General features: G+C 40.3%; 1 protein-coding gene across 1 annotated transcript; it reads right to left on the bottom strand.

The window, feature by feature from the left end:
* Positions 1–2,915: 2,915 nt before the first annotated feature.
* On the bottom strand, positions 2,916–8,536 carry LOC104515745 (tumor necrosis factor receptor superfamily member 6-like; the record flags this gene model as incomplete). The annotated part of the gene is made up of 7 exons (XM_010159836.1): positions 2,916–3,331; positions 3,946–3,970; positions 4,375–4,448; positions 5,026–5,090; positions 5,576–5,687; positions 7,656–7,790; positions 8,371–8,536. Coding segments are annotated over 7 exons (993 nt in total), but the record flags the coding sequence as incomplete, so codon positions are not given.
* Between the last annotated feature and the right edge of the window lie 4,665 nt (positions 8,537–13,201).

Here is a 13,201-nt window from a genome sequence, read left to right as displayed (position 1 = left end):
ACAGCTTTGCCATTTGTGTGAAGGAGGGTGGTCATGGCAAGTGTGCAACATGCAGAGCATAAAGATACCAGAACTGTGTTTCAGCAAGCAGCTACGGTGGTGGCAGTTGTGCTTATCAGCACGAGACTCTGCGTGGACTGTCCTCCAAAGAACGAAATGTGAGCGCAGAAGGTGAAACAGTGCTGCTGTAACCTGCTTGGTACGATTTTCTTGTGCAGCCCTCGTTTGAAAGTGAGTCCAGAAGCAGGATGCAATGGGAAGCTGGGTGTGTTATGGTGGGTTGGCAGAACTAAATCACTTTCAGTTCCTGGTCCAGGTACTTTAAGCTTGATCAGATAGCTGTACGCTACACTGCTGACTACAGTGTAGGCCCATATGCACTCCTTTGGAAAACCAACTGCACAATGTAACCAATTCTCTTATTTCATGCACAGTGTTCCAGTTAAGAAAAACAAATAATGGTGTATGCTAACCACTAGAGTTAATGGCAGTCTGGATTCAGCCTTGCAGACATCTCCTAAGGAGAATATGACTCATTGTTCAGGGACTTTTTTTTTTTTTAACCATCCTCATTATACTGAGGTTGGGGAATTCCGGTGTGATGAAAGAAAAATTTCTCATTCTATTTTACTGCCACAAATTCAGGAGGCTTGGTGCCTCCATTTTAAGATCTGCCTTGTTCAGATCAGTTATACTAACCGACCCACTGAAGCACTGAGGTGGACAACCTTAGTTTCTAGTAGCCAGAAGACAGATAAAGCCAGAAGCCAAGAAAATCTGAGGTTCAAGTCAAGCACTTGCCAACATATCTTTAAACTACATTTATGTCTTCCTGGGTGGGACATGGTACAGGGAGCAGCCTGTCTACCAGGGATTGTGAGAACGTGGAGCTTTCCTGCCTTTTCTGTCTTGGCTGTGCTTCTGCATAACTGCAACCTCGGGAAGATGGCACAGCCTACACCACTGCTGTGCTGCTTTTCTGAAAGGCAGGCATTTTATTCTCCTGTATATGTGGACCCTGGCCAAACCATGGCCATGAGCAACATGGGCCGAGCATGTCACATGTGCACACAGATAGCACAGACACAAGTCATTTATACAATGCTGTCTTAATTAGTCCATAGGTGCACAAGTCTGGTGCACGGCTACCAAAACCACCCAGTTACAGCAGCCTGAAGATTTTCCTTTGAAAAGCAGCACAGCATGTGGATTTTGGCAGCATAGCAGTGGCAAGCTGATTGCTTAGATACTTAGAAAATACAGAAAGGTTAGAGGCAAAAGGGTCCAAAATAAGGTGGAAGACTTTTCTGACTATTTAGCATCTGTATGGTGCTTGAGACCTGAGGAAGACCTGTACAACCTAAGATGGGTTTGAGTTTGGCAACAGCACAGGCTCTGTGGCCTTCAGACCTTCTACAGGTCAAGTCTATGAAAGGCTTAAAGTTTTTGAAGATTATCTAAGTCCTGCTTTTCCTTTCAGGACCATGCTTAATGCCATACACTGATTTCTAGCTGTTTCCGAGGGCTATGCACTGCCCTCCCAGACAGCTCACTTTGAGCACCGTGACCCCTTGGAGCAGCCCCACGTGGCTGTGGGTACCCAGGGGTCGATTGCCAGCACCTGGCACCCTGCTGCCAGGCCTGCCATGCCCTTTCCACAGGGCCAGGTGGCAGCAATTGGACCCTATGCAACACCTCGGCTGGCAGCTGGGAGCAAGCCCAGGCAGGTCTCCTCATGTTTTGTCTAAGCATTGATGCTAGCTGGAGATTCTCTCTAGGGAACTGATGGCAGAGCCAAAGAAAAAAGTCATCCTGGTTACTGTGTGACCTGGAAAAGACAAACCGTTCCAATGAGGTCTCCTCATCTGTTGAAACGTTTTGTGGGACTTTGCGTAAGCGGGTGCGTGAGCAGGAAAGGCCTCGCTGAAAAGCAGCCCAGCGCTACTGGTCTTTGGAATTTAGAAGCCAAGTTCTCTGCAATGGAAGAAAGGTAAGGTGTTTTATTTCAGGACATTTTTTTGTGATTTACCAACCTGAGTAAAAGAAAGCCTAAAAGTTATATCTATAGGTTTCATGATAAGAAAGCAAGACAGAAGTCATGCACTATGTGAATTTACTATTTTTTTAAATACAATGATGTTTTCATTGTCTCAGTTCCCTCATTAGGAAAGCTCGCGTTGCACACTTGTGTATGGAGACTTCATAGCTTGTGCAGGCTGCCTTCCAAAAGCTATGGTTCTGCTGTGCTGCTTCAGCTCCTGCTTCTTTGAAGGGTTTTAATAGTAGGAAAGGCTTGCAATCATTGAAAAGAATAAGGGAAATAATAATTTGTACGTAGTGCTGGGAGATTTTGCATAGAAAACTTGCACATACATAGACACACAAAGACACACATATACAAAACTCCGTATACACACATGCGGAGGTGCTTTTATACAAGGGATGAATCCCATTTACAATAACGTTTATATTAAAAATTAATTAGGTGTATTTGTTGTTGTTGTTGTTCAAGTATTCTTCCTAACACACTTCATACACTCTTAACACCAGAGGTTTCACTTTGAAAAATGCAAAACATCACAATGATTAAGTAACGTAGGACCATATATTTAGACTGAACCTTTTCTTAAAATAATAACTATTTCTTCTTGTACTGAATCCCACTGAAGAGCTGGACTTTTACATTGTGTCTTTTAGTAAATAAGCTGTAAATTTTTCTCCTCCCAGTTCTTAACACTGCAAAAAAAGCTAAAACTTTTTTAAAGAAAAGATATTGCTACAAAAACTATAATTGTTCTTTGTTCATGTAACTTCCTTGAGTCAAACTGCCATGAAAATGGCATTTAAAAAAATTGGTATTTACACTATTAGAAAAATACTAATTCAGTCAGAAATCATTTTCAAATTATTGTCTTTTATGTCTCTTCCAAACTACCAGAACAGATTTTACTTAGCTCAGGACTATCACTGGAAGAGTTTCTTCTTTCCCAAGTGCCGGTTTTGCTTTGCTCAGTGTCATCATTGTAAGACTGTCCCCCTTCCTGACAGCTGGAAACAGCTGCCTTCAGTTTTTCCTCAATTTTATCAGCTGCAGTGCACATTTTAAACTCTCTCAGACTGCTTATTAGGGTTCCATAGGCTCCTTTTATCCCATGTCTTTGATACCAGACTTGAAACAGCTTAATCTTCTGTTCAGATGTATCGCTAAAATAATCCCGAACAGTTTGATCTATGACAGGTTCTGGTACTTTGTGATTGCGAACAAATGTCTTGACTTCTTGGAGTGTCATCTCCTCCACAATACCAGCAATATGGCTGCTCAGGTCAACATCTAGAAGCATAAAAGAAAATTAATGCTCTTGGCATTTATATCTTGAAATAGAATCTCTGTTCCCTCTGTAACTTATTCTGACCTTCTCTTTCATTGAAGTCTAATCATGCCTCATGTACCTGTTTTGCTCAAAAGTGTTGAGATAGGTCCTGGAATAGGATGAGTCTTGTGTTGTGATACAGCTTTGGTGCTTTTTTCTCTTCCTATTGTGTGTCACTACTGCGGATTTGCCCTCGAACTTAAGTTAGGTTTGTGTTTCTGCATTCCCACTGCTGGGTGTGGGAATGCAATTATCATAATTATCCATGATTCTAGAAATCCAGCTTGCTGCCTCCTAGTGTCTGTACCACATGCAGAACAAATTCGCCTGCTCTAAATTAGTAATTGCTTCCTATACAGCAGAAATTCCTCCTGAGGCAAAATTTTCGTGATACCACTAAATGCCTTAATAAGCAGCATATAAACTGGCATTTCTTTAAGTGTTCACTGTTGTGCTAGAATAGCAGCTGCAGGCAGGTGCAAAGTCTACACAAAAATACCCTTTTTTTAGTGTAGGATTTACTTGCTGTATCTTTTTCCTTCTACTGAGTTTTGAGAAATTACTTGTCTCTTACCTCTGTATATGAGAGGAACATTGTCCTGAAAAGAGAAGCAAGAGAGAAAGGAGTAGAAAGAAGTTTTTTAGAACACCAACCTTGTATAAGAGGATAAACATATTTCATGACACTCGACCAGTATAATTTTCTGTTAATTTTCTCCATGATTCCCTCATTCTATGAGTGAGGGAATTGGATTGGACAGACAGACCTCTTTTGACTTGTGTAAGCTTGGGGAATCACCCCACAATTGCTATTGCCTAAAAGTATGTGTGGTGACAGGTACCAAGTTTTGATCTGGTCACGTAACTTAGGAAGCACGCCAACAAATCCAGAGGAAACAGTATAGGGTTTCACTTACTTCTCCCCAGAGAGTCCTCATGAACAAAGGAACAAAATTCCTTGCATGAAGCCAAGTTTTTTTGTGATCTAAGCAAGAATACTTACATCAGAAACCTCTGGTTTGGGGACTACTTCACCTTGGATCTCCTTGCTAGTACAACCATTCCGTTTTCTCTTGTCTGAAAAAAAAGAGCATTTTTAAATTCCAGAACAGAGTATATTGCTCCTCTGGACCCCAAGAATAAAATACATCTGAGTAAGTAGCTGAATGTCTTCAGAGTGTCATAGAAATAAGGAATAGGGAATTACTTACAACAGAATACTGCTCCACCTGTTGTTAATAGCAATAATGCTAATAGCGGTATCAAAACCCACAACTGCTTACTTTTATCTGTTGGAACATTGGAAACATTACATGAAAGTTAAGTCACAAAATGCAACACAGCAACATGCTACATTTTAAGCAAGTTCGTGTCAGATTATAAAAGCCTTTCTGTAGTCTCCTAATGGTATAAGCTACCTCTTTGTTAAAGTCTCACCTATCATCAGTCACCCCTAAAAAGGAGTAATAGCTCCTACATCTTCACAGTGATCAAGGGAAAAGCGTAATCATGCCCTGCAGGTCAGTACAGGGGCCGGTAGATATGATGCCCTCAGCTGTGAGGAATCACTATGGGCCATTGTGTAGAACAGTACAGTTGCAATAGCTGTCAAAATACAGCAGATGCTAGACCATGCTGGGGTTTAAAATGATACCTTTCATTCCGCACACAGTGTCTGAAGTTGGAGTACACTGTTTTTCAATTATGCCACTTTCACATCTGTAGAAAACATGACAAATAAGTATTATGGGATTTGTTTCTCTCTGTAAACTCCATCAACAGAGCAAATCAAAATCTTTTACCAGTTCTTATCAGCTAAACATTTCATATATCAAGATACTGGAGTTTGGAATTTAATAGGTATGGGAGTGGAAAAAGGTGTGGAAATTATTTTCTAGGTGTAAAAGTAGATCACACAAAGACAGCAGGAAAGCTCAGATACTTCATTACTCTTTTTTTTTTTTTTTTTAAAGTATATACAGACCTGGTGGACATACACAAGTTTTTCTGCATGCCTTTGGAAAGCCTGCATGGATGCAAGTTAAGTTGACAGAGCTAAGTCAGCTCACCAAGTGCAAAGGAAAACTCCCATGTTTTCCCTCAGGTTATACATTGCCCTAGCCACTGTCGAAACTGAATGGATGATAGTGTGGTAACGTATGGTATTATCAATTTCATATTGAACGGTGAAGGCATAAACTTACACGGTACATGGATCACAGTGCCTGCACGGTACAGAAGAATTGCAGAAATAGTTCTTTGCACAGATGCATTCTGTGTTCCGTGCTGGAGTACAGTTCTCTGCAACTTCCAAACCTAAAATAAATTTCTTAGAGTTTGTTAGTTTGAAAAAGTAGGCCTTAAAAGCAGGCCTCTGCTCACAAGCTCTTGTCCTCAGACTCACGTGCTTTTAGCTCTACCACTGCTGGCACTGGTGAGGCTTAACTGTAAGAACACCAGAGCTTTTAGAAGGAGCCTGCTGCCGGAGTACTGGAAATAGGGAGATAGCAGAGACCTCTGCCGGCCGGTCACACGGTAAAGCTCTCGCTAGGAGAGGACTCATTTGGTACTGCCAGGTCTTGTCAGCTTCTTTTTCCCACTCAGAAGTGTAAAGCCAGAAGGAAACCTGGAAGATCACATAACCTATCTCCCTGCTTGATGTCAGAGACAAGTTCTTTACTGCCCCTGGAAAAAAAGTTTATCTCTTCTTGGGAACCTCCACCAGTGAGGAATTCCACTCTTAGCTAACATATTCCCCCCTTAAGAAGCAAAAGAAATGAATTAATTTTCTCCTATTCTTGGTGTATATGATGAGGATATCCCCATCTGTGAAAAATTATTTCTGCATGAAAAATTACTTCAAGTATCTACCTACTATGAAAGCTATTTTCATAAGCATGTAGGAATAGAAGTGAATTTTTGAGTAATCGCATTTGGTGCCCTGCTGTAACGGGAAAACATGTTAGCTTTCAAAATTTGATGAAGCTCTGCTGTGAAATCAGCGCCGAGGCCATTCATTAAAATATCAATCATGAATGATTCTAAGAATGGTTCTTATTGAGCATCAGTGGTAATTTGGCTTAATGTTGCCTTCTGACTTCTCTCCACCTACGTTTGTGTCCATGGGATAAGGTGACCAGTCATCCCATTACACTTTCTTTCCCGTTCAGTTTAACTAATTTCCTTTGTGGCACTGTACAAAATGCTGAATATTTTGCTGTACTCAACTTCATTACCCATCTAAAAATGCTTATTATAGTAGTGAATGAAGAACATTTTCTATGTATATGGAGTTGTTACAGGAAGGAGAAAGAACTAAAGATTGATATTCCAGCACTTGATCTATGTAAAACCATATTGGAGTTAAGAGCTATATCCCTACTCACCAAACTCAATTTTGGACATGAGTAATGCAGAACTATCATTCCCTAATACCAAGTATACTAGAAAAACAGGATACCTCATGGAACTGGTAGGACATCAGTTTAACAGATTTTTTTTTTTTTTTAAATCCATGAAGGATATTTATGCAACAGGTAGTGAATTTTTGGAACTTGGCATCCCCCAGCAGGTTCATGCACAAAAGGCTCATAAATAGATACTAAAATGGCTAGGCAGAGATGGATCTTCTAATGTCCTTTTCCACAACTGTGAGTACTGGCAGACCTCACAGGGAACAGACCACAGAAAGCAAACTGTTTTGTGTTTTCTCTATGTAGCATCTCTTGCCTCCACTACTGAAAACAATATTGTGGTAGGTGGACCGCTGCTCTGACCCAGTAGGGCATGCCTTATAGTCTCATAACTTGATCCTATAACCCACTCAGCATCTTGAATGTATAAAATACATCACTCAATGTCCAGCAGTTTTAAATAATATTAAGTATATAAAAGACTATGAAAGAAGCTATTGGAAATTCTCACATCCCTGCTTCTTCCAGCATCTCTCCACTTTTAAAAGGAGGGCAAAGAGAGAGCTTTTCTTCCTTGACTCTAACCAGTTGGTATAGGGTCTGCTTTGCAAGGACGACTTGGCTGAGTAAAAGCAGATAGAAGGAAAAATAATGGACCAACATAGCTTGTTCTTCCTACTTTGTGTCTGATGAAAGGGAACTGGGGGATAAACTTATGACTTATGACTTTGCAAAAATTCTTTCAGGTACTGGTACTACTAAAACATTTTAATCTGCATGCTACCCACTATTCAGGGATTGCGGAGTCTTAACAGCCAAATCCTGCGTCAAAAGAGAGTCATTGCTATAGTTGCTATTTCCAGAGACATACCAAATATGCTGTCACATGAATGGCATCTCAAACACTTGTCCAAATCATTGGCATGTTCTATGTACTCCTTTCCATTTTCACATGGAACACAGTGTTCACTAATATCTGTTGGGCAGTCAATATTTTTAACAAAACCTGTAGAGACAGAAAAACAAGAATTAAGATTTGCAATACCTTTGGACAGAAGCCACTAGCTCTAAGACCTACATCGGACTTTCTTTTCAATCCCTAATACTTTTTGGTTTACAAATAAGGACAGAAGATATATTTTTTTATGCATATATATGCTCTTCAGGAATGTAGTATACATCAGATCTGATTATCCTCCATTTTCCTTCAATTCAGGTATGAAGGAGAACCTACCAAACAAAACTGTACATGCAAAATTGGAAACCCCATGAATATATGGAGGTTTGCAGGCAAAAGCCTGTGCTTGCACTTTTTTAACCTCTTTCAAAGATGCATATGTAAGTCTTAGCTCTTTTGTGACAAGCATGTTACATGAGAACTATGTATAGTGAAAAGTTCTAGGTGCACTTGAGCTCAAGAAATACTTTTGAAGTGTCTGACGTCTGTAATAAAGATACAGCTAGAATAAAGCATCACATCCAGGAAACCACAGCATGCCACTCAGCCATCCCAGCAGAAAGCAATTGTGCATGTTGTGGTTTCCATTCTTAATGACTGTTCAACAGAGTCTTATAATAATACTCACCAGGGTCACATTTCTTGCAACACTTAACACCTAAATTGTATTCACCCGTGGTACAGTCAATTTCCCTCTTAGCAATGATCCGCCTTGTAATTAATTTATTGTATGCTATGTGTATTAGAGCTTCAGTATCATTTTTGCACTGTGTTTCAATAATTAGGACAACCACCTAGGAGAGAAGAACAGCAAGTTATAAAAACAAACAAAACAAACAAAAAACAACAAACAACAAACAAAACAAACAAACAACAACAAACAAATGAACTGTCAAGGACTGTAAGTGTCTTTAATGATAGAGTAATGGTACTGATATAACTCTGTGCTAGTAGTAAAACACATTGATATTCACCACCTTGTTAAAGTTTTCAGGAAAGTTAATGGACAAGGAGGACACATATTTGATCTAGTGCTATCAATCCTACCACTACAAGTACTGAACATTTGAATATTATGACAACCTCATACGCCTAAATGTAGTACAAAGAAAAGGAACTCCCATTATTTTCTTGAAGATCTTTCTCTGCCTGAGATCACTTTGCCTAAATCTGCCCTTTCTAAGCCAGTAATAATAATCTACTACCATTAAAAAATTTCCTTAATTCCAATGATACCTTTCTTACTTTTTTTCTACCCTACTGCTGCAACAGTGTTAAGATATCTCTGAAGAATAAAACAATTGAATGTTTTAATCCCAGCCAAAACTACCTGATTTCTAAAATTATCTTGTTCTCCTTTTGTTTTCCAATTCAATTATTTTACTCCTTAGTAATGATGTATATATATTCTTGGAGTATCACTCACCTTTCAAATTAATTTACCCACTGATCCATTTCTTCGAATGCGCTGTTAAGTTAAATTGCATAGTGTTTGATTTTTGAATTTTTTTCCTGTTACTAGCCAATAGTAACTCGACTAGCCATCACAGGACAACACTTGGGGGACACATTTTGTCTGAGCTGGTGGTCATGACCTGCCCACCATGAGGCCCCGGCCAGCGGAAGAGGGAGAGTGAAGATAACCACAGCCCTAACGGACCCAAAACCAGTACCTGAGCACAGCAGACAAACTGAATGGCATTGGTGAAGCATAAAGCACACACAAAGAAAGAAAACATGCAGAAAATGAGATATAATGAAAGGAGGGAACATCTTCATAAATTACCAGTATCAGTAAAACTTAACTGAGTTTCCTTTTGTGTTTACTGAATGCCTGCAATCACTGTGTGTGCAGACACAGCCTTCCCTCAGGAGAACAAACCTTTCCGCCTCTTGCTTATGCTTTTATATAAACAAGAGATACTGATACGGGGCGGGGGGGGGGACACGACAGAATCATAGAATCACAGAATGGTTAGGGTTGGAAGGGACCTTAAAGATCATCTAGTTCCACCCCCCCTGCCATGGGCAGGGACACCTTCCACTAGACCAGGTTGCTCAAAGCCACATCCAGCCTGGCCTTGAAGACATCCAGGGATGGGGCATCCACGGCTTCTCTGGGCAACCTGTTCCAGTGCCTCACCACCCTCTCTGTGAAATATAACAGTTTCTGATGGAAGCCATCTGCTGTCGCTCACGGAGGTGAACTTCCTGGTACGCTAACAAGAAGTGGGGATCACTTCTCAGAATTTGACACTTAAGCAGCACCAAACATCTATATCAGTTCTGCTCACAGGGACTTCTTACACCGCCTTCCTGTACAAGGAATAATGAGAGAACTGTGGGGATTTTATAGCTTTGAAAGCAACACCCTAATTTTTTCAAACTTTTTTTCTCTTCCTAGGTTTGCACCCTCTTAAAAGTGATCCATTAGCTATAGGGAAATTTTGGTATGTCTTAGAGGGAAAAAATAAAATTTAAGTAATTTTGCTTCCTGCACACACCTTAATTGCTTTCCTTGTCACTGAGCAGCAAGTGCTAATAGTGGAAAGAAAGCACTTTAGGGGCTTTCACAGAGGAAGGGGTGATAGGTGCTTTTTTTGTGATGTATATGTTCAAACAGCGGCTGTACGTTTTCCTCCTAAAATGACTCACAGAGGCTCTTTTCTACCTTTCTCATCTTAACCTTAAAAAAAAAAAAGGTTGTTGTATTGAAACTGAAAGCTTGAACTGAGCAGTCAGTGAGAATAAAACCAATCAGGGATATCTAACCTTTGCAGAATCCATTAAAATTACCACAGAAATGAAAATTTTAATTTTTCTACTTTTGCATTGCTCAGGTATTTGAGAGATCTTTCTAACTTCTCTTTTGCTCCTACAGAGTCCTCTGAAATGTTTTTACCAACACACATCTGCTAAGGAGACTTAGAAAACCTGTTCTCACCCGTGTTCCTAGGACAGACAGGAGATTTAGTTTCTTTGAAAACCTGTGTGATTTTTGGCATTCTCAGGCCTCCAATTCTTCCTGTACAAGAGTATTCTTTATAACAGGTCAGCTATCTTCAACTGAAAAGTTTCAGCCAACCTACCTTAGAGGGATGTAATCTCAGCTTTGGAGGTGTGTGAATGTGTTATTTGCATATAGGACTTTTTAAAGCTTTACAGCTTTTAAACCTGAGAGAAAAAAACTGTCTCCATTTTCTCCTGTTATCTTTATAACACACTTTATTTTTAGCATACCACTTCTCCCATTTTTTTAATCCATAGATGCCTACAGATGAGAAGGCTGATGACTTCAGAATTTAGGGGCCTTTTTTTCCACTCCACATTTGTTACAATATGCATGAGCTCATCAGGGGCTTTCTAGGTGTTTAAAAAAAAAAAGGGAGGGGGGATTTTTCTTGGTTTTTTTTCCTGGTGGGAGCTGAGAAAAACTTCAGCTCACTTTATGAGTTTTGATTTGCTTCTGGTACTTTTGACAAATGGTCGCTAGAGTTAGCTCCATTTTAATACAGTTTTCTATGCAATTAATCTCCCTTGTGTTAACCCTGTCAGGGTGGCTTTTGGTTTTTTTAAGTGTAAATGATTTCACACTGTTTGCTAAGATGACTGTCTACTCCAGTTCTTTTGCAATAGTAATTTCTGCTTCCAATATCTCCTGATCATTTTTTCCATCATCTTTTTTGTTTTCCCCACCAAGGGAGAAGTTGATAGTTTGTACCAACATAACCACCACTGCGTGTTCTAAAATCTTTTATGAGGAGGACAAAAATAATCTAGTTCCAGCAATGGGAGTTGGTATTTCCCCACAAGCAGAAGCATCCTGAGCTACTTAAATTTCAAGTGAGAGGCATGTGTTCAGTGCCTGTGAGGCTAAGAATCCTCAGTTACTGTCCAGTGCCTTGAAATAGTCGCTGTCCAAATTCAGCCCATTACAGTTTCACATCTCAGCTGACTCATGCTAATTACGGCAATATATTGGTGGGTGGGCGTTGTATATGGTTGGTTATTTTGTTTGTTTTAATTTTTTTTTTTAGGAGCACTGTACTACTGAACACCTAATAAATCCTATAAAATTTGTGAGAGTTGGAGCAATATTAACATCTTCCACCTCACTTTCATGATGTTGCGGCTAAGGTTGGATAAGAGCTGGACAGCACAGAAATTTAGCAACTCTTCCCCTTTCTCCTTTTCTAACACAACACAGTTTTCTTGTTGGTACTTTCCCTTTGTTCAGTGAGCTGCCTCAAAAATACAGTTAACTGTGGAACTGTGAGTAGACAGATGTTTCCAGAATTGAGGGCCTCATAATTTTCATGTGTCTTGGGTCATTCCATGACTTTATACTTATATGTATACAATTAAATGCATGCATTAGTTGTCTGTAAAATGAGAGAGGGGTCAACACAGTAATGTAGAAGTCCTGTTTGCAAAGGTATGCCTTCCACATTTCCAGAAAACTGCCTGTTCTTGAGGGCCTTATCATATCAGATAATTACAAAATATTTAGATAATACTTCACTCTCTTAAGACGGCCTATTCTTTTAGAGTGTGTCTGAGTGGTATGTGGTTTAGCGGCTTGTGATATAGGACAAAGATGTTTTCTAACTATGTAGGCCATTGCTGTTTTGCATGACTATCCCTGCAACTGCTTCTACTTTAATGCAACGTGGAACTGCTTGCAAAATTGAGGTCATTCAGATCCATCTCATTCACATATAACCCTTTGAATCTCTTTAATTTACTACATTATATAGTACATCAGATCAGAAATGGAATATTTTTACCTTAACATCTGATTTTTAACCTGCCAAACCCCAAAGCAAGCTGCATTCATTAGCAATGTAAACACACTGTGAAGAGATTTTGAATGTGAACTCTGGTGAGCATTCTCCGAAAGAGCAAGGTTAGGGGCTGGGAAAGCAATATGCCCACTGTCCTACCTCCGGGCTCTCAGGGCAGGCAGAGCCAGTGCATCCGGCCCTGTGCGTGCCTGGGTGTCCTGCCAAGGAGCTTGTGCCCACTACAGCTCTTCGGCCTAACGCACCGGCACCGCTGGAGATCGCTGCGCTGCAGCCACTGACACACTTCCTTACCTTCTTGTTGACAGTAGCCCTTCAAAATGAGTGTTTGCAAAGATGACTTTACTGATGACAAAGTTAGGCACATGACCTAAGCTTTGAAGCTTCAGAGACTTTTACTATGCATGGGAGACGATTAAGGCAGGAAAGGAAGGCCCTGCCCCACTTCCAGTAAACGCTGCACTTGATGTTACCGGATTTTGCCTATTTCTCCAGCTTTTCCTGGGTCACTTCCCAGTAATGGTTCAAAGCGCCTCTGTCACAGGCATTTGCTTTTATGTCGCTTTACCAGATCACTTCGCCACGGATCCCTGAGGTGCTGTGCGAGTCAGTTTTCGCTGGCGCAGCCTTTGCCCAGGCAGGTACCCAGCCGCTGCT

Source organism: Eurypyga helias, unplaced genomic scaffold, assembly GCF_000690775.1.
Source record: "Eurypyga helias isolate BGI_N326 unplaced genomic scaffold, ASM69077v1 scaffold34269, whole genome shotgun sequence".
NCBI lineage: Eukaryota > Metazoa > Chordata > Aves > Eurypygiformes > Eurypygidae > Eurypyga > Eurypyga helias.
The sequence above is the reverse complement of the archived record's forward strand: the minus strand, read 5'-3'. Positions and strand labels throughout refer to the sequence as shown.